Source organism: Erpetoichthys calabaricus, chromosome 16 (assembly GCF_900747795.2).
Source record: "Erpetoichthys calabaricus chromosome 16, fErpCal1.3, whole genome shotgun sequence".
NCBI lineage: Eukaryota > Metazoa > Chordata > Cladistia > Polypteriformes > Polypteridae > Erpetoichthys > Erpetoichthys calabaricus.
The window spans coordinates 40,980,526-41,002,455 of NC_041409.2; the positions used below are offsets into that span (position 1 = coordinate 40,980,526).

At 43.7% G+C, this 21,930-nt stretch overlaps 1 protein-coding gene across 1 annotated transcript in view; it reads right to left on the minus strand.

The window, feature by feature from the left end:
• The window catches only part of dcaf5 (ddb1 and cul4 associated factor 5), a 56,420-nt gene that overhangs the window by 5,903 nt on the left and 28,587 nt on the right, over window positions 1–21,930 (minus strand). The window contains exons 6-8 of the mRNA XM_028822387.2: window positions 15,258–15,471; window positions 14,318–14,384; window positions 13,026–13,153 (exon numbers count right to left, since the gene is read on the minus strand). Of these exons, the coding sequence (XP_028678220.1) occupies window positions 13,026–13,153; window positions 14,318–14,384; window positions 15,258–15,471 (409 nt within the window). The remainder of the gene's footprint in view (window positions 1–13,025; window positions 13,154–14,317; window positions 14,385–15,257; window positions 15,472–21,930) is intronic.

Below are 21,930 nucleotides of genomic sequence, written 5' to 3' on the forward strand. Positions count from 1 at the left end.
TCTGTGCAATCTTGTAACCCAAGCGTGACAAGTGGTACCAGGAGTGGTTGCACAGATGGATGCTTTAGCACAAGCGGAAGCCGAATACCTTTTTCAAATCGCCCAGAATGTTCCTATCCCATATGATTCAGAAGATGATTTGCATTCCGAACGTCCTACGTCTAGTCTCCGGCCTCCGTCTGTCAGACGAAGAGACAGCCAACAATATATTCAGCCTCAAGGAGCCTCTCCAATCCCTCAACAGTATGTTCCCCCTCCACCAGCACCTGCGCAAGTTACTAGACGTGTGCTTCCTCTCCCTCCACTTCCGGACAATGCTAAGAATGTCCTGTCGAAGATGGGCCCATCTGATGACCCAGAGCTATTTCTTTTGGCTTTTGAACAAGTGGCGACTGTGTTAGGATGGGACAAACGTCATTGGGCTGTTATCGTCACCCAGTTTTTGTCTGGTGATGCAGTACTTTGATTACTAAATATACCTACCGACAAATTTGGCAATTACGATTTTTTGAAAGATCAGCTTGTCTTGAAGAAAGCCACGACGTTTTTGTCGAAAGGTTTTGCACTTTACAACTGGAGGTTGGATATGGACAAATCTGTTCGTGCTCAGATACAAGATTTGATTCTTAAAGTGCAATGGTGGTTTGAGGGAGATAAAGTTGAGCGCATCGTTGAAAAAGTTGTTATGAACGTAGTGCTGTTTGGAATACCTGCACCCATCCGAGATGAATTTCTTCGTCACAATCTTGAATCTCTAGATATTATTTCACAACGTCTAGAAGACTCCCAGACCGCTTTCAAAACAAGCGGTAGCTTCAGTACTCAGTATCCTGTGTTAAAACCTATAAGGGAACACCCAGAGTATCCTCGTCAACTTGATCGTGTACCTCGTCATCCTTCAACAACTGATCTTCAGATGTCGTCGGCTAGACCACCAGGAAATACAGTTGCTGCTACCACAAATGAGATGCCTGCTACCGGAGACAGAGGTCGTGGACGTCGTCGATTCGGTGCCGGCGAGCGAAGATGTTTCCGGTGTGACCAGCCTGGTCATTTAGTGAGAGATTGTCGTCTGTCTCCAGCCCGTTCAATGGAAATTGGCGTGGCAGAGGTTTGTTGCTCGAATATCCCGGATCCGTCGAAAAACAAAGATGGCTTATTTTTCACTATAAAGTTCGGGGGCCGACAGGTGACGGCGTTTTTGGACTCAGGCAGTGACCTTTGTGTTGTCAGACGCGACTGTCTTGACGACAGTTACCATAGTAATACCGAGACTGTTAACATACGCTGTGTACATGGAGATGTTAAGAACTATGAGACATTATTTCTTCCTGTAACTTATAAGAGTCGTCACTTTAAAGTGTGGTCTGCTATTTCTGATTCATGCCCTTGGCCTTTGCTGATAGGCAGAAGGAATGCTCTTTTTCCTATATTGATGGCTGAACGACAGTCACTAATCAACTCACCTGTTAAACCCATTCGGGGGGAGGGAGATGGGAAACTGGTGGCAGTAGGGAACAATTTAGGTCCCAATTTAGATATTGAACCAGATCTCTCTAGTGAGTCGGAGGAAAACTCCCTGGAGAATTTCTCAAATTGTCAAGACCAAGACCCTTGCACGTCCTCTCAAATTGTAAATGTCTCAGAACCCAAACCGAGTTCTAGCGAGCCGTAGGATTTTGTGAGCTTGCAACGTGCTGATAGCTCGTTGGAGTATGCATTTAATCAGACTTACACTGCCAGTGATTCCTATTACCAAGACCGATATAACGGGAGCCTAAAAACACCACACTTTCTGGTGAAAGATGGTTGTATTTTCAGAGTGATTTCGGACCATCTATTGGAAGACTTTATTGAGCAATTAGTAGTACCTGAAGCACATAGGGAAATTCTTTTACAGCTGGCTCACTCTCATATCTTGGGAGGACACCTGGGGTCTGATAAAACAAGAGAGCGATTATCGAAACGGTTTTATTGGCTAAATATGGGAAAAGATGTTGAACGGTTCTGCACTTCATGCCCTGACTGCTAAATCGTCTCTGCTCATAAGCCTCCTAGGGCTCCCCTTTGCCCTATGCCTATTTTGGATGTCCCCTTTCAGAGGGTGGGTTTAGATATTGTTGGACCTTTGCCGAAAACTAAAAATGGTTTCCAGTATTTGCTGGTGTTAGTTGATTATGCAACGCGATATCCAGAAGTAACTGCTTTGAAAAAGGCAAACTCATTGTCTGTAGCCAAGGCTTTCTCTGTGATGTTTACCCGTATTGGCATTCCTAAGGAAATTTTAACTGATCAAGGCACACCTTTCACTTCTCGTGTGATGAAACAATTATGTAAACGGTTCGCTATTAAGAAATTGTGCACCACCGTTTACCATCCACAAACTAATGGCTTGACTGAACGGCTTAACAAAACCTTAAAACAGATAATCAGAAGAGTTGCTCATAATGATCCCACAACTTGGGACACTGTCCTGCGTTTTGTTTTGTTCGCTGTTCGAGAATCGCCGCAGGCATCCACTGGTTTGAGTCCTTTCGAGCTGTTGTTTGGCAGGCGCCCAAGAGGCATCCTAGATGTTGTTCGAGAGGAATGGATAGGTCATGAAACAACCTCTCTTGGGGAGGGTTTTGCAGAGCGAATAGTTTCCTTACAAGAAAGAATTTCCAGACTTTCTTCTATTGCTGTAGAGCATCAACAGCGAGAACAGGAAACACAAAAACGTCTATACGATAGACGCAGTCAGCTTCGTGAATTCAAACCAGGCGATCGTGTTTTAGTATTAATACCGTCAGACCCACATAAATTCCTAGCTAAATGGCAAGGCCCAGCAGTTATCGAAGAGCGTATGGGACCAGTAAATTACAAGGTTAGAATTCCTGGTCGACGAAAACCATTTCAAATTTTGCACATTAATCTCTTAAAGAAATGGCACGACAGACAGCAGGTTCACAATACCTTGACTGCTGTTTCTCAGACTGATGTCATTGGCAACGATTTGACTGACCCACAAAAGACAGAATTATTAAACTTAATTGAACAGAACACTGATGTTTTTTCGAACTTACCAGGCGTCACTAATTTAGCAGAACATAAAATCACAACTAAAGCCGGTGTTCGGGTGCAGATGCGTCCATTTCGAATTCCAGAAGCATGAAGGAATATTGTGCGTGAAGAAGTCAAGAAGATGCTGGAACTAGGTGTGATTCGTGAAAGCAAAAGTGACTGGTGCTCTCCAGTCGTGTTAGTGCCCAAGCTGGACGGTTCGGTTCGTTTTTGTATTGATTTTAGGCGCTTGAATAAGGTGTCTAAATTCGATGCTTACCCAATGCCCCGGGTGGACGAGCTCTTGGAAAAACTGGGTCAGGCGACCTATATTTCCACACTAGACCTCACAAAAGGTTATTGGCAGGTGCCTCTTGAGGCTAATAGTTGTGAGAAAACAGCATTTACGACTCCTGATGGACTTTATGAATTTACAAGACTCCCGTTTGGTCTTCATGGAGCCCCTTTAACTTTTCAGCGAATGATGGATCAAATACTACGCCCACATTCTGAATATTCTGGGGCGTATCTTGATGATGTGGTTATTTTCAGCAATGATTGGCATTCACATTTACAACGCCTACAAGCTGTACTTGATAGCCTGAAACAGGCTGGATTAACTGCTAACCCTAAGAAATGTAAACTAGGTATGTCTGAGACTCATTATCTAGGTTACTCGATGGGCAGGGGTTTACTTCGTCCACAACTAAGGAAAATAGAGGAGGTGCTTGCTTACCCACATCCTAAAACGCAAAAACAGGTGCGCGCTTTCCTGGGACTAGCTGGTTACTACAGAAGATTCATCCCTGACTTTGCAAATAGAGCTGCTCCTCTTTCAGAGCTTACTAAAGGAAGAAAAAACCGACCTATTATATGGACAGAACTTTGCGAACGTTCCTTTTCAGATTTAAAAAAGCGTTGTCATCTTATCCAGTGCTACGAAATCCTGATTTCTCTAAAGATTTTATTCTACAAACAGACGCTAGTGCATTCGGAGTAGGAGCGGTCCTTTCCCAGGTATTTGAGGGTGAAGAACACCCTATCACATAATTGAGTAGGAAATTACTCCCAAGAGAACGCAATTATTCAACTATTGAGAAAGAATGTTTAGCAATTAAATGGGCTATAGAAGCACTACGCTATTACTTATGGGGACGGAAGTTCACATTAGTAACTGATCATGCTCCACTTCAATGGTTATACCGTCAAAAAGATACAAACTCCCGTCTTATGAGATGGTTTTTAGGATTACAACCTTACAGTTTTGAAGTCAGACACCGACCTGGGTCTGAACACATAAATGCTGACGTGCTGTCACGTCTCTTTGAACCGGGTCTGGAGAATCGCTTGATTCACGGAAACGTGAATAAAGCTGAGGGAGGGGGTGTGAGCTGCGAAGCTAATCCTACCCCCAAAAAGATACAGACGCCCCTGGAAAAAGCCCTAGGAAACCCCTAGGAAACTTAAACAGACTACCTTCACATTTCTCCTTTTCCTTCTGGCCGGCTCTGTCGCGTAATCTGCCTCCCGCGCGCTACTCCGCCTTGTCAAAAAGCCTGTGCCGACTTCTCTCTGTGGTTATAAATTGATTTTCTGCTTCTCTCTCTCTCTCAGACTTCTGGTGCTCCTGGCACGTATTCCTCCGAAGAAGAAGAAATCCTTGGTTGCTTTTAAATGACAAGCGGAGGTGTAAACTCTTTCAAGGAGCACGTTTGAAACAGTTTTAAAAGATAAATGTTTGTTTGCAGTGTTTGAATAAAAATTCGAGTTTCTTCAACATCCACTGGTCTTCTGTGCAATCTTGTAACCCAAGCGTGACAATATATATATATATATATATATATATATATGAATGGAAGAGAAGGTCTGTGATACGGTTTGCATATTTGCAGCTGGAGATCCACGAAGGGAGAAAAAAAGAATCACGTATCATAAAATAGTTTTTTATTCCTGAGCTTTCAACCCCTATCGGGGTCTTCATCAGAGGATAATGCTTAGACTTACAAGAAACAAAGGCAATATATAGCAACACATTCAGTGGGGGGTGGGTGGAGGTGACTAAGTCAGTATGATCAAGGGGGTGGGGGGGGGTTGTATAGTTTATTTATTGTGTACATGCTCTTCTTAAGTTGGCATATGCTGGATTTATGTCCAAGTGTCTGTTGATGGCGTTTTCATCTGATAGCCAAGACTCGGCCAACTCTCTGGCACTTTTAGTACTGGCCTTAAATTTTACTTTTACGTTGTCCCAGTTGAATGTGTGTCCTGTCGATTTAGTATGTGCATAGATCAAAGATAGTGTGTCCTTTCTTCTGACGGCGTTGCGATGTTCCTGTACACGTGTTGAGATTCTTTTAGACGTTTGTCCTATGTATACCGCTGAGCAAGAATTGCATGGAATACTATAAACTGCGTTTCGTGTTTCGGCTGTCGATTTCCTGTTTTTAGCATTAAACAGGACCGTGCGCAGATTGTTCGTGGGTTTATGTGTTATTCTGATGCCCCACTTGGTCAGGGTGCGTGCAGTGCCTTCTGACACATTATGGTGATAAGGGAGTGAATGCCAGGTGGGGTGGGGGTTCTGATTTAAGTCGATTGTATGCTGATTCCTTTGGCGTCTGCTGTGTAGACTCCGATTAATGAATGTTTTTGAGTATCCGTTCGGGGTGAAAAGGTGGAAGAGATAGCGTCTCTCATTAATTTTTGTTTCCTTGGTATTACAATGAGTGTGGACTCGTTTGAATAGGGTTTTCACGCAGCCCCGTTTATGAGATACCGGGTGGTTGCTGGAGAAGTGTAGAATCTTGTCTGCGTAGCATTGTTTGCGGTAAACACTTGTGGTCAGGGTGGCGTCACTATTTCTTTTGATGTAAATGTCCAGGAAGCTGATGTGTTGGTTGATTTCTTTTTCCATTGTGAACTGGATTGCAGGGAATATTGTGTTGATATGATTGTAGAACTCATTCAGCTGGTTCTTTCTTAGTATGACGAATGTGTCGTCTACATAGCGTATCCAAATTTTGGGTGTAATCTGGGATAAAACTATTTTATGATACGTGATTCTTTTTTTCTCGCTTCGTGGATCTCCAGCTGCAAATATATATATATATATATACACACATATACACTCTCTCTCTCATGCTGACTTTCTCTAATCCTGACGTAGGGGGATTGAGCAGGGGGGCTGTTCGCACACCTAGACAATACGGACGCTCGTCTAAAAATGCTGAAAGATTATCTTCACGTTGCTACCTTCTGTGCAGCTGCTTCCTGAAGCGACATGCTGCACGGTGCTTCGCATACTTAAAAGCTCGAAGGGCACGTATTGATTTTTGCTTGTTTGTTTTTCTCTGTGTCTCTCTCTCTCTTTCTCTGCTCCTGACGGAGGGGGTGTGAGCTGCCGCCTTCAACAGCTTTGTGCCGCGGTGCTTCACATACTTAAAAGCCAAACAGCCCTATTGATTTGTTTGCTTTTCTCTATCTCTCTGACATTCACTGCTCCTGACGAGCACTCCTTTGAAGAGGAAGATATGTTTGCATTCTTTTAATTGTGAGATGGAACTGTCATCTCTGTCTTGTCATGGAGCACAGTTTAAACTTTTGAAAAAGAGACAAATGTTTGTTTGCAGTGTTTGAATAACGTTCCTGTCTCTCTACAACCTCCTGTATTTCTGCGCAAATCTGTGACCCAAGCATGACAATATAAAAATAACCATATAAACATATGGTTTCTACTTCGCGGATGGCTCTGGAACGCAACCCCCGCGATGGAGGAGGGATTACTGTATATATATATATATATATATATATATAAACAAAAGAGAGAGAGAGAGAGAGCGAGTTTCTAGCAGTGGCTTTCAAGTTCAGTCCTGGGGCCCCCATGGCTGCAGGTTTTTGTTTGAACCTGCTTCGGAATCAGTGAGTGATGAATCAGTCTTATTATTTATTTAGCTGTCTGCTTTAAATGTTCTAAACCCGCTTTTTCAGGGTAGCTGAAGCCTATCCCAGCAAGCAATGGGCATAAGGCAGGAACAACATATGAACAGGGCGCCAGTCCACTGCAGGGTAAAGCACATCCTGCTGCACCTTCAGGGATAAAAACAAGACCATCGAATCACTGAATGTCCACTTTTATCCTATTTTGTGAAACTTGTAAGAATTATTTGTCACTTGCTTTTTCTTTCACATTTTCTGTGGAGTTTGCCCTCTTCCACTGTGTTGTATTCGCTTTCTGATAGTTAAAGACGAGCTGAGCAGACGACAGGACAAACAACACACCATTAGCTTTGCTATTACCCACCTATGCGCACATTAGTCAATAAGAACTGAAATAACCAGAACATTAAAAAAGAAAAAAAATTAAAGTATAAAGCAGGAATTCTGATCCCTGTAACAGAGTAGGGGTGCTGGGGTCGGGGGGGGGTTGGCGATATATTGAACACGTCAACATCTTTTTCAGTAAATTTATTTCCAACGAGTTTATATTCACATGAAATTCTCAACATGGCATTGATATTAAATCGATAAATCCACAAATGTAAAGAATTCACAACATTAAAGGCCATAAATAAAGGTATGTGTAATAAAGGGAAAAGTAATGAACACACAACGGCAAGTAGTTCGCTGAAATCCACAAGTAGTTAGAAAGTAGCCACCTTCTACCTGAGTAAATTGATATCAGCTGGGTCAGTATGTTTTGATACCCCTATAAAAAGGGGTTTTGCTGCCAAGGTATCACAGAAGAAACACGTCCCACTGGCTAAAGGCAAAGAGCTCTCCCAAGACCTTCACAACCTGACTGTTGCACACCATATCAATGGACCTGCTGCTCAAAGACGTAGTTCAAAACTTCCGAATCTTCTAGTAAGCACCACTGGGGGGTCATTATCTGCTAGTGGAGAGAACATCACTCGCCATCAATCGACCACACACAGGATCTCCTCACAAGATTTCTGACAGGGAGTCAGGACATTCAGAAGAGCAGCCAAAAAGACAAGGACCAGCAGGTACAAATGTTGCAGAGAAGGCAACAGGATGTGCACTCCACTGGCACAGCGTCTCTGCACATTCATCCTGCAAGACTCGTTTAAAGTTTGCTAGACAACATTTGGACAAGCCTATAGAATCCTGGGAGAATGGAGTCTAGTCAGACGAGACCAAAGGTGGACTTTTTGGCTGTCATACTGCACAACATGTTTAGAGGCTCTGCATATCACGTGAAGAACATTAAAACCAACAGTGAAGTGTGAAGGTGGAGGCATCATGGTGCGGGGCTGTTTCTCATCTCATGGTACTGGCAGACTTCATGTAACTGAAGGAACGATGAATGGGGCTAAGAGGTTCTTGGAATGAATCTGCTGCCATCCACCAGAATGAGACGTGAGAAACTCTCAGTTGGTTTCTGAGAAAGAATATCAAGTTGTCAGAATGGCCCAGTCAATCACCTGACTTAAATCTAATTAAACATTTGTGGAAGGAACCAAAGATGAGGGCCCCTCGGAATCTTCAGGATTTAAAGTCAGTCACTTCAGAAGAGTGGGTCAAAATGACACCCGAGCAGTGCAGACGAGCAGCTTCTTCATACAGGGAGTGTCTTGAAGCTCTCGTTACAAACAAAGGCTTCTCCACTAAGTATTACATTAGACTGTTCATTACTTTTTCCCTGCGTCATTCCACACACCTTTATTTATGGCCTTTAATGTTGAGAATTCCTTATATTTATGAATTTCTTGAATTAATACCAATGTTGGGTGAGAATTTCATGTCAATAGCCTCACTGGAAATACATTTACTAAAAAACTTTACTGTTGACACGTTCCAACACTTATTTTCCCCACTGTACATAAATGGTTATTTAATTCTTAGTATACCAAGCTTGTAGTTTCTGAATTTGCATGAAAAATAAACAAACTGGGCCTGGTTAATTAGGGTCAAAATCTAAATACAAAAATAAAAAAGCAAATACAGGGGCCCCCAGGACTGACCCTTGGTTTACAGCAGATGTCAAAAGCCAAGCCGAGGGTCTATTTGATTAGTCAGACTGGTGACGGCCAGGCCACCTGGTGCAGACTTCACTTGCGCAGCCTTGGCGAGTTGGGGGCCGTTGTGTAACACGACATGCCCAGAGCCTCACTCCAGCATGTGCCCCTCAGACAGCCGAGGGTATTGTTAATGGCTCTTCCTCTGTCTACGTCAAATGACGTTTCCTATTTTAATACAATCTTATTTACTAAGGGACTGGAGAGTGGCGATGTGCTCCATGTTGGTCGGATATGAAGCTGCACTTTACACATATAACAACATTAATGCTGCTCCTCTGTCTTTACGTTTAAAAGCAGCAGAGAAGGGTCCATGCACGGTGTTTGGGACACATTCCAAAAGGCAAAGAATAAAGACTAAGACGGTGAGAATGTTGTTTCACTGATTATTAAAATTTTGGTGTCTGCATTTGCTGCCCACCAAAGCAGACAAGTCTTCAAATTTACACTACCACTAAATTAAAGGAGGCAGGAGTATTGGGGGGGTCACACGGCAGTCTGAGGAGCAACATCCCCTCCAGCCACAGGCTCAGCAAAATCTTCATATCCAGGCAAGCACCCACTGGCATTGTAGTATCCGGTCGATCTTCTGACAGACACAAAAAAAATGAAAGACCTCTAATTAAAGACCACAAGTCAGAGGACTGACATGTCTGGGCCCAAGCAGACAGAGCTGGTCTAAGATTAAATCAGAAGGCAAGAATGGACTTGCTCTGGGCAGGGGCCAAGGGGGTCTTCTACAGGCAAGGCAGATGTGGACTCTGCGGGGCCTCCGAGAAGACACATCAGCCTGCACAGAGCGTGACATGACCTGCTCTGAAGAGCTTTCTCTGATCGGAATACAAAAACATGCAGCTTATTTAAGAGCCCGGAGCAGAGGAACACTACGAAGTCCAACTCTGTCTTCACACAGTGGGGGGCTGATGAATCAAGGGAAGGTAGCCAAGCTCACATGGTGTTCCTCTGGCATCCCCCCGCATTGCTAACACATGGAGATTGGGTGGCCCGTGTGTTTGTCCCTCTGTCCAGGGGCTGCTCCTGCCTTGTGCCCAATGCTTGCTGGGAGGGCCTCCAGCTACCCTGCCCTATATATGCCGGTAAGGAAGATGGATGGCAGTCGTGCCCCCTCATCACAGCGCTGGACACCAGTAACCTGTTTCATGTTGATTAGAGCATTTCACTCGACTCTGAATTTAAAGATGGTAATTTGTGGGCTCCAATTCTCCACCATGTCCTGCTGATTGCTGCTGATCTACTGCTTCATTGACACAAACACTAATTTAGGATTTTGTCAAAAATTTTTTGTAAATGTAACTCCTGAAGTGGGTGACCAACCTCACTAAACAGAACATGAAATAAACAAGACACTAGTGTGCACCCCCCCCCCCCTTCCCAATTTCACTTTATAAAGTAAAAATGACGAGTAGGTAGGCCAGAACACCCTACAACACCTCAATGCAGCAAGAATCCCATCTGAAACCCACTCAACAGGAAAGCAGGGGGTTGTGTTGGGACAAAAGATGAACAAGTTGTAAGAAGCCAGAAACACTCTACACAAAAATAAAAATAAAATACCTATGGGAGAGGATTAAGTAAAGGTGCACAGGGTGGTGGTGGCAGTGGTGAAGGGTCTGGCATAACTGATATTCAGAGATACTCCCCAGATCAAACTGTGTGATCAAAAACAAATTGGAGTGATAAGAATCAACAGTAATTTAAAATGGTCCGAACTGAGGTGGGCATCTTTTAACAGCAAAGAGAAGTTAAATTTTCCTCAATCGCCTTGAACTGTGTTCAGGACTACAATTTCAGCGATGGGATCAAACAGCTTAACTTGGGTGTTCTGGTGGTGAGCTGACTGGTATGGTGGTGGCACCGTGGTGAAGTCAGGTGAGAACAGCCATATTCCAGGCCCGACTATTGCTGGTGTTCATGTGACCTTCTCCTCGTGCTGGCATGGCGTCCTCTGATGCCACAGGGCCAGGAGTTTAGTTAGTTGTATGACAAAAGAGTATGAGTGAGTGCTGGTGTGTACACACGTGGGCCTTACATCAGAGCCAACAGAGAGAACTGAAACCTTTAACAGGCTTCAGAAGGTCAAACGGGACTGCATGGCGCACCACACTACTCATTACTGGAAAAACTGGGAAGGAAGGCCGGTGGGAGCAGTTTATACACCTCTCTCTGTCACTATGTGGTTCCACGCATTATGCTCATCTTGTACAACTGCAGGACCCCTAATTGCTACAAAATGAAGTACCAGTGAAAGATGTTTTGATACCCCTGGGGTCAGGGTTTGGGTTATCCTCATAGGACTATAAAGGCTGGGAGATCATTCCAATTTTCAACCCACTGCTAATATTACATGTGGCAGCCATGATGAGTGGCCTAGCTTCAGTGGTTATGCTGGTCGGACCTTTGTAATCATCTCGTTATGGCATTTGAACATTTCAGGACAACATGAACCTGGAAAGAGCTTAAATGACAGCTTACATCTCTGGCACTTGGCTCTCATGCCCTCTTGGTAAAGACTGACGACCGTGGAGCACACCGGAATGGAATAATCCGCATGTTTGTTTAGAACAAGACCCATTAGCTTCTTCACCACACCACATGCAGTACAGCATGGCTTGTGTCCACAAGGGGGCAGCAGTGAACATAAGATGCCTTTCTGTACTCGAGCAGTCCCAGCAGCTTTGTGGCATGCAGTTTCCCAGACTACAGTAGGCCGATAGTTGTCAAGAAATCCCAGAGGCGAGTGATAAAATACGAGGACTCGTCTGCACTTGTGTCTGCTTGCAAAGATTTAGAAAATCTGGGGACATAACCACATAAAGGCAAAAACACCTAAATAAAAGGATAAAGTGAACTAAATCGGGCAAGCACTTTGGTAGGCTTACTCACATGTTTGATTGTATTTTTATAAATGTACTGTATATATCTGGAGCAGAACCCGTGCTTCATTTAATGCAGTGACCAAAAGGAGCCGAGCATTTTAACTTTGTCTGATAAAGCTGATGTTTGCACGTAGTCAGGCCGATGTGCTCAGGGTGCTATATGACTCGTCATATGCACCACATGAAAACGGAGGCCTCTAAAAAGCGCAAACTGTTGTCGAATTGAAGGTGAAAGCTTCCTTTACTACCTTGTCTGAGATGTGGATGAAAGGAGGGCTTCACCTATTTGACATAAAAAGCCACACAGCCGGGATCATGTGACCACGGATAATTTGAATGTTGCCAATACTTTTAAATCTTTCCTTTTGCTCATTTTCCCTTTCAGCCCACAGAGAGCCATTAGAAATGAAAAACAAAAAAGAAGCAACTACCACACCATGCCTGGACCTCACAACAGCCATGTGCAGGTAAGCATCCATTACCTAATCACGTTCTGGTGAAGACAGATTCACCAAGAGGAGGATCACGCCTTGCATTTTAATTGGTTATAACTGCATATGGACTTTGAACCTTGGAAATATAAAATTTTTGTTTTAAGAAATGTTCTCAATGTGAATGTGGGGCAAAGTGATAAAAGACCACCAATTCCACAAATGTTACCACTTGATGACTCTTAATCAATCGCCTGTGAAGTTTCACCCCACTTTGAGGGGCTGGTGGACCATCTAGTCGAGAAAATGTGGGGCTTGTGCAAATGTATCAGCATTTACAGGTAACTACTAGAATGAACACTCAGGGTTGGAGACTAAAACGAATGTCACTTTAGGTTGGATTCAACAGTAAATCTGGTCCTTCTAAGGTGGCAGCATTAAAAATCCAAGATCTGCACCCGCTGCCGTGTCCATTTCCGGGGTTGTCACCTTAAAATGCTGACAGCTCTGGGTTTATGACTAAACAGCTCAGACTCTGCTGTAAGCATTCCCACCCCTCTACTAGGGTGGGCCACTGTGCAGCATTGAGAAGTTAGGATTATTCTACCACCACTCACCTTGATAACCTTCTCCACACCTGAAGAGCAGATCATGTATGTGTAGGGGTTGAAGCGGACCTGATTAACAATGGAGCGGTGACCCTTCAGAACCATAAAGGCACCATTCACCACTCGGCCAGGACCACCTGTGGAAAGATATGCAAGAATCAAACAACGTGAGTGAATGTGGTGGTCACATCTGTACTGGAAAACAAACACATGCAATTTGGCCAGATGAGCTGGTCAAGACATATCCAACAGAATGGCAGCATGTTCAGTAATCATCACCCACTGGTACTGCGAGATCACCAACCACGAGCATTGCAGGAAAACTGCAGAACAGTCCAATTCCAGGACGTGATGCTTTCTATTCAGCAAATCAGGACCACCAGAGATTCTGATCCATGGCTTTGCACTTCTGGCTTGTGCTTGCTGCCCAGTCTTGATTTTCTATGTCTAATTTCATACTTTCCCATTAACCATTTTACCTTGAGGTGGGCACTTCAAGTTCTTATGCAGAACCGTTTCTGTCTTGGGGAGTGCTGCACAGACAGACTTTCTGTATTCAGTCACTGAGAAGTCACACTTGTGAATTTCTTTTGTCAAGGCTCCTCTGTTCAGCTGTGCTTACCAACAGAGGTCCCTTTTGGAAGTGGGGTGGTACTGATACAGAAAATCAATGTCTTAAAAGGGAACTCACTGTGTAGAGCTTATGTGATTAGATAGATAGATAGATAGATAGATAGATAGATAGATAGATAGATAGATAGATAGATAGATAGATAGATAGATAGATAGATAGATAGATAGATAGATAGATAGATAGATAGACAGATTAATCAAGTATCACTAGAGGGCAGCAGACCAGTAAGGCAAGAGATGTCTGACGGAAGGGGTGTTGAAATGGGTGCAATGCTGAGACCGTTTTTACAGCTAGTTTTGGATCTCCCCACTGTGAGCTATGTTAGCACATGAAACACTGTGTCTCCAGGTTTTTCTCAATTTGTCCTCCTCCATCCCAGAGAGGAGATTAACTGGCGAGTCTAAACAGGCCCGGGTTGTACTGTCCTCGTATCATCTTGCCTTGCACCCAGTGCCTATGTCATTTTGAGAAGACACATTTCAGAATGTTTGTTCATGACATATGTTGGCATTCATCAATCCATATCACACTCCATGTATAAATGTGAAGAAGTGCCATTTATAACATTAGTGTCATGGATGCCAATCACTGGCACAAATTGTGTGACAAGACAGACAGAAAGGAAACACTGCTAAGATTTGGTCCTGATTACACTCAGACCACCCACCTGCCTCTGGATCCTTGGGAATCTTCCACATGTAGAGATTGAAGTCGTCTGAGCCGGACAGGATGTACTACAAAAGCAAAAATGAGAAAAGAGGCCATTGACAAGACCCTAGTTGTGTACTTTCAGGTCAAAAAAGGCAGCAGCAGAAAGAGCTTTCAGGAGATGTGGAGAAATGAAGATTTGTTTGAGATGAACTCAAGACTTTAAGTTCACTCCTTGACACTCTTAACCTAATTTGGCTTTGTCAATGGGGGCCAGGCCCTGAGGAGACCCTGCCATTTGACCCACAAAGTACACACAAACTGCAGTCACAACTAATGAACAAAGGTATCCGGGCCTACAATAACCAGCCAGGCTGAAAATGTGACATTAAAGATGCCACACAGATGTGTCCTTAAAAGGGAAGGCAAAGCCTGGAGGCCCCACAATCCTCTAGCACATCATCAGATGGGCGGCGGTGGCAGTGGTGCACAAGTAATGCTGGCTAATCCACCTAGAAGAGTGTCTGTCTTTGTCTAGGTTGCCACCTCAACTTTTCCACACAGAATCGCCTTCTGATTCATGCCTTTGATATCTGATGTGTGAACAGTGAGTCACCAGCCTGCCGCACTCCAGATGTTTAATACTGCATGTCATGAGCAGATAAACAGTGGAACAGCGAGAAGCTCTAAGTGCACTAACCACCACCTGGTGGTGGGTTTTTCTGGCACTCCCCCAGTACATGAACTGCATCCAGCATCTCTGGGACAAAGTTCAAATTAAAGATAGAAGGATGTGTGGTCTGTGCGGCACTGACCAAACTGTCATAAGGGAGGGAGAGTGGACAGAACCTCTTAACACTTGCTTTAGTGTCATCCCTGAGGAAGGCCTATGGCTGCTCTAGTAATCCTGGATCTACGGCTGACCACCCAATCTGAGAACAACTAACTGATGATCTCACCTGATCATGGTCTCCAGCAAAGCAGCAGCTCTTCATGGTGCAGGAGTTGAAGTAGCCCTGGTTGTCAAACTGAAAGATGGGCAGCCGTGAATGCAGCTCGTACAGGACGGGAGGCAGACGGCGGCGGAGTGCTAGCAGCTGGGTGCCAGTGCTGTTAAAGCGCACACTCATAGCACTCTGCAGCGAAAGATTGCCCCCATAGCGCAGAAGGGAGCTGAAAAAGCAAAAAGGTAAAAGGTGAGAGATGAAAGTCGAGCCTAGATGGAGTGTTTCAGCCCTGGCAATAGTCTCAGTGGGGCCACTGACAGGACATCTGTGACACCTACAGTTTCTTATCAAAGACACACAAATGGCAGCTTCTTTTGCTATTTGCTAAGGTCACTTTAAATGACAACGGTAGAACTACAAAACTCAGCTGGACTACAGTTCGGACCCATTCCCTTTCTGCACACTTGATGGTGCAGCAGATTTAATTTTAAACAGATACAGAAAAATTAAATTTGACATTATTCCCACTAATCAGCACTCAAAGAGTGAAAACCTATTTTCTGAAAGGTCTGCACATTTATTACAAATTAAAAACTGAAATCTCTCATTCCGATTAGTATTGAGACCCTTTGCTGTGGCAATCCGAGTGGTGTTCAGGTGCCTCCCATTTGCTTTAACTCTCCATCAGATGTTTCTGGAACTTGCCTGGAGTCCACCAGTGGCCAACTGAACTGACTGGACGTCGTTTAAAAAGACACATTTGTACCTGTGTTTAGAAGGTCTCACAAGTCACACCGCATGTCAGGACAAGAATCAAGCCATGAAATCCAAGGAACTCTCTGCGGACCTCCACAATCAAGTTGTGGTGAAGCATAGATCAGGGCAAGAGGATCATACAATTTGTAAAGCTTTGAGCGTTTCCAGGAGAACAGTGACCTCAATGATTATGAAATGGGAAAAGTTTGGAGCCACCAAGTCTCTTCCTAGAGTTGGCTGTCCAGCCAAACAGAGTAACCAGACAGTAAGGGTGGGGACCAAGAACACAATTGTCAGTCTAAAAGAACTTCAAAAGTCCTCTGCTGAGGTGGGAGAACCTGCCGGAAGGATGGCCATCTCAGCAGCACTCCATCCATCAAGCACAGATGACAGCCTCCTCAGAGCTTACCGAACTCCCTTTAAAGGACTCCAATAGCAAGAGGAACAAAACTCGGGTCTGATTTGACAAAAATAGAAGTCTCTGGGCAGAGCTCCACGCACTATGTCTGTTGAAGATTGGGCACTACTCTTCACCTGCTTAATACCATCCCTACAGTGAAGCATGGTGGTGACAGCATCATGTTATAGGGGGGCGCAGGGACACTGGTCAGAACTGAGTAAAGTATACAGAGAGGTCCTTAAAGAAACCTGCTCCAGAGATCATGCCATCTCAGACAGGGGGCGATGGTCAAATGGCCTAAAACAGAGAGCCAAGACAAAGCTGGAGTGGCTTTAGGACAAATCTCTGAGTGGTCCTGCCTAAGCCCAGACTTAACCTCATAGAACATGTGCGGAGAGCCCTGAAGATTTCCGTTCACAGACGCTCCCCATCCAGTGTAATGGAGCTTCAGGATCTGCCAACAGGATAAACTGCCCAAATCCGGCCGTGTAAAGGGGCTTCTAAACTAATGAATTAAGGGTCTGACTACTTCTATGAGGGAGAGATTTGCTTCTCATTTGTAATAAATTTGCAAACCTTTCTGAACATATGAATTCACTTTGTGATTATGGATGGGTTAATGCATCCTTTTAAAATTTAATATACAACACAATAAAAAAATGCAGAGAGTGGAGGGATCTGAATCCTTCCTCAATCCTCTGTAAATAAAGGGGCTTTAGGATCTGTGCTGCCCAAAAAAATAAAAGACACAGGTCTTGCAAAGTAGAACATGAAGCATTCAGGACACTGTTTGGGTTTCTGACATAGGTGACTGGCCAACAGTAACATCTTCTCAAATTAAAAACACACCAGCAGCACTTTAGATGGCTCAGTGACAAAGCAGGAGACCCAGAGGTGGGACGGGTATTTTTTTGGGCCCTCAAATTGCAATATTCTGGCAAAAAAAGCCGGCATATCTTTGTAACTCATACTGTCCTGAATCTCTGAATCAACCATGTGATGTGTGGAAGAAAATTCTGGAACAGAATTGTGCCATTCTGATGGCCGAGGTGTGCCCACTGGAGGGATTACAGGAATGTGGATTTCCTTTTTTTAGAACAAAATGCTGAACTGACATTACTGGAACTGGTAAAGGTTTAGCAATTGGCTTGTTTGACAAAAGCTTTGATATCCATTTGAACGATAAACTCACAAATTTGTATATTAATTATGGACCGGGTGTTTTGAATATTTAATTTAAGACAAAAAGAACAAACTGGCAGGACCCTGCACTCCCAGGATTAGTATGTCTGTTAGAGAGGAGGTACAAATCAGTTAGTAGCCTGGTGAGAGGCTCATCGTCTCTTCAGTGTATGAACGTCAGCCTGCCGCTGGTCTGCCTCGTTGTGAAACAGCACTACACCGTATGAGCAAGGGTGTAAATTAGTAGGTGAAGCACCGACTGCCTAGTGAGCACACCATGGCTGACTGTCCTCTAGTCTGATAATCAGAAATGCTAACACACACGCTTAATAGATAATCTGTGCATAGTGTAGTCTTGGGAGATATGACATGGTAGGTAAGGTTGCCTCGTGGGGCTGATTGTCTTGTTCAGGTCAGAGTGCTATATTGTACTAAAGTGTGGTGTATATCAAAGAACCAAACGTTTAGGGTCAGTATGAAAAGAGAGGCCTTTTCCACAATATTACACCATGTATGGCCATGTCTGTTTTTTTTTTTGTTTTTTTTTTTTAAATAATTCATTAAATTATAAAGTCACCCCAAAGTTAAATCACTGCTATACATGGACTACTGGCACCCGAACTAGAGAATTACAAAGAGCAAAATGTAAATTAGAATGCTACAATATATGCTTATACTGTAAGGCTGAACACATTTGGCAGCACAAGCACATGTGAGACTTGCCTTGTGGTGGAACAAGAGGTTCATCTTACTAACCTGAACTACGTCCACGCCGTTTCATTTATGAATTTAGCCCTTTGCCTACACTGGACATGCACGTACTCAGCGGAAACAGGAATGAGATGTTGTAACATGTCGGATCCAATCAGGGAAGGGCTGTGTAATAAGTATGAACCAATCAGAGCCTCTGTTTACACATCTCTGCCTGTACCCATGCATGCTTCAACACTGAGTTGGCGTTCTCATAAACAGCAGGGATTAAAAACAACAGGGTAGTGCGGACAAAAGGAGAAAACAGAGACTAATGTCTGTGTTTTTATCTGAAAACAATCTCCAAGTACGCCAGCGTTTTCACATCAGTTATGAAAGAAACTTCTGCCACACTAAGATGACTAAAAGCACAGATGACGCAGCACTTTGCCTATACTGGACTTGCACAGGAATGGATCCAATCTGCAGAGGGCCACATAAGAAGCCTAAACCAATGAGGGGTCTCCCCCTTTATCACCCATCCACGCTGCTTCACTGAGCTGCCGTTTTCAGAAGTACAGTGGGGCAAAAAAGTATTTAGTCAGCCACCAATTGTGCAAGTTCTCCCACTTAAAAAGATGAGAAATTTCTCTATATGCAGATGATATGGATTTATATCTATATATATAAAATCCCTATGTGCATCCAGGTGTCCGTGTGTGGGTGTCTTCTGGTGAAGTGCGCATGCGCAGGGCACGGTGCTATGCGCGATATTACTGTCAGAGAAAGTTAGAGGCGTTTTACGGAAATACAAACCAGTATTACTGCGAGAGGAAATTAAAGGTACACAATACAGTGACGCATATTACAGCCACATACAAGCCAGTATTACTGTCAGAGGAGATTAAAGGCATATTACCGACGCGCACGCCTGTATTACCGCCAGAGAAAATTAAAGGTATATTACGGACGCATATTACGGACGTACAAGCCAGCGGACGTACAAGACGGTATCCTTCAATAAGGGCGCGCACAGGCATCCTTCAATAAGGGCGCGCACAAAAAGGCGAGCCTCAAAAGGACGACCTCAATTAGGCGCAGCGAATAAAGGCGCGCGTAAATAAAGATCTGCACCTGTTGCTCTTCACATATTCCAGAGCCATTTGAACTAAATTATCTACGCGCCCTTATTGAATAGAGCCGTACAAGACAGTATTACTGTCACAGAAAATTAAAGACACACAATACACGGCGGCAGCCCACGAAGAACGGTCAGCTCAGCAAGTAAACATCAACAAAAGAAAGGCTGAAAGAAAGAAAAATACGACCAACAAAAAGAATGAGGTCAAAGTCCCTTGCCATTTAATATAGACTGTTCCTACTAATGTTTATGCACTACTGTTCTAGCGCCCGTTATTGTAACGGGCTAAATGACTAGTATATATATAAGACACAGAAAACACTGTACCTGCAGTTTTAACAGCACTTACAGAATTTTAAAAGATATCCGGTCTCAGAATCAATCTGAATAAAAGTATACTCTTTCCAGTGAATTCACAAGCATATACAGTGCATCCGGAAAGTATTCACAGCGCATCACTTTTTCCACATTTTGTTATGTTACAGCCTTATTCCAAAATGGATTAAATTAATTTTTTTCCTCAGAATTCTACACACAACACCCCATAATGACAACGTGAAAAAAGTTTACTTGAGGTTTTTGCAAATTTATTAAAAATAAAAAAACTGAGAAATCACATGTACATAAGTATTCACAGCCTTTGCTCAATACTTTGTCGATGCACCTTTGGCAGCAATTACAGCCTCAAGTCTTTTTGAATATGATGCCACAAGCTTGGCACACCTATCCTTGGCCAGTTTCACCCATTCCTCTTTGCAGCACCTCTCAAGCTCCATCAGGTTGGATGGGAAGCGTCGGTGCACAGCCATTTTAAGATCTCTCCAGAGATGTTCAATCGGATTCAAGTCTGAGCTCTGGCTGGGCCACTCAAGGACATTCACAGAGTTGTCCTGAAGCCACTCCTTTGATATCTTGGCTCTGTGCTTAGGGTCGTTGTCCTGCTGAAAGATGAACCATCACCCCAGTCTGAGGTCAAGAGCACTCTGGAACAGGTTTTCATCCAGGATGTCTCTGTACTTTGTTGCAGTCATCTTTCCCTTTATCCTGACTAGTCTTCCAGTCCCTGCCGCTGAAAAACATCCCCACAGCATGATGCTGCCACCACCATGCTTCACTGTAGGGATGGTATTGGCCTGGTGATGAGCGGTGCCTGGTTTCCTCCAAACATGACGCCTGGCATTCACACCAAAGAGTTCAATCTTTGTCTCATCAGACCAGAGAATTTTCTTTCTCATAGTCTGAGAGTTCTTCAGGTGCCTTTTAGCAAACTCCAGGCGGGCTGCCATGTGCCTTTTACTAAGGAGTGGCTTCCGTCTGGCCACTCTACCATACAGACCTGATTGGTGGATTGCCGCAAAGATGGTTGTCCTTCTGGAAGGTTCTCATCTCTCCACAGAGGACCTCTGGAGCTCTGACAGAGTGACCATCGGGTTCTTGGTCACCTCCCTGACTAAAGTCCTTCTCCCCCGATCGCTCAGTTTAGATGGCCGGCCAGCTCTAGGAAGAGTCCTAGTAGTTTCGAACTTCTTCCACTTACGGATGATGGAGGCCACTGTGCTCATTGGGACCTTCAAAGCAGCAGAAATTTTTCTGTAACCTTCCCCAGATTTGTGCCTCGAGACAATCCTGTCTCGGAGGTCTACAGACAATTCCTTTGACTTCATGCTTGGTTTGTGCTCTGACATGAACGGTCAACTGTGGGACCTTATATAGAAAGGTGTGTGCCTTTCCAAATCATGTCCAATCCACTGAATTTACCACAAGTGGACTCCAATGAAGCTGCAGAAACATCTCAAGGATGATCAGGGGAAACAGGATGCACCTGAGCTCAATTTTGAGCTTCATGGCAAAGGCTGTGAATACTTATGTACATGTGCTTTCTCAATTTTTTTATTTTTAATAAATTTGCAAAAACCTCAAGTAAACTTTTTCACGTTGTCATTATGGGGTGTTGTGTGTAGAATTCTGAGGAAAAAAATGAATTTAATCCATTTTGGAATAAAGCTGTAACATAACAAAATGTGGAAAAAGTGATGCGCTGTGAATACTTTCCGGATGCACTGTAATATTAGATTGGACACTCTACCTTTTACCATAGCAGATCAGTTTAAATACCTAGGGGTAAATATAACAAGTAAACATAAAGCTCTTTATCAACAAAATTTTGCCGTCTGTATGGAAAAAATTAAGCAAGACTTGCATAGATGGTCAACCCTTCATCTCACTCTAGCCGGAAGAATTAACATTGTTAAGATGAATATCCTTCCTAAACTTCTTTTTTTATTTCAAAACATTCCAATATATATCAATAAATCGTTTTTTAAACAGTTAGATTCAACAATAACCTTATTCATTTGGAACTCAAAACACCTACGTATCCAAAGAGCGACCCTACAAAGACCTCAGGCAGAAGGTGGCATGGCTTTACCTAATATTCAGTTTTATTACTGGGCAGCAAACATACAAGCCATAAAAACCTGGACACAAATAAATGAACATACAGAGGCTTGGTCCGC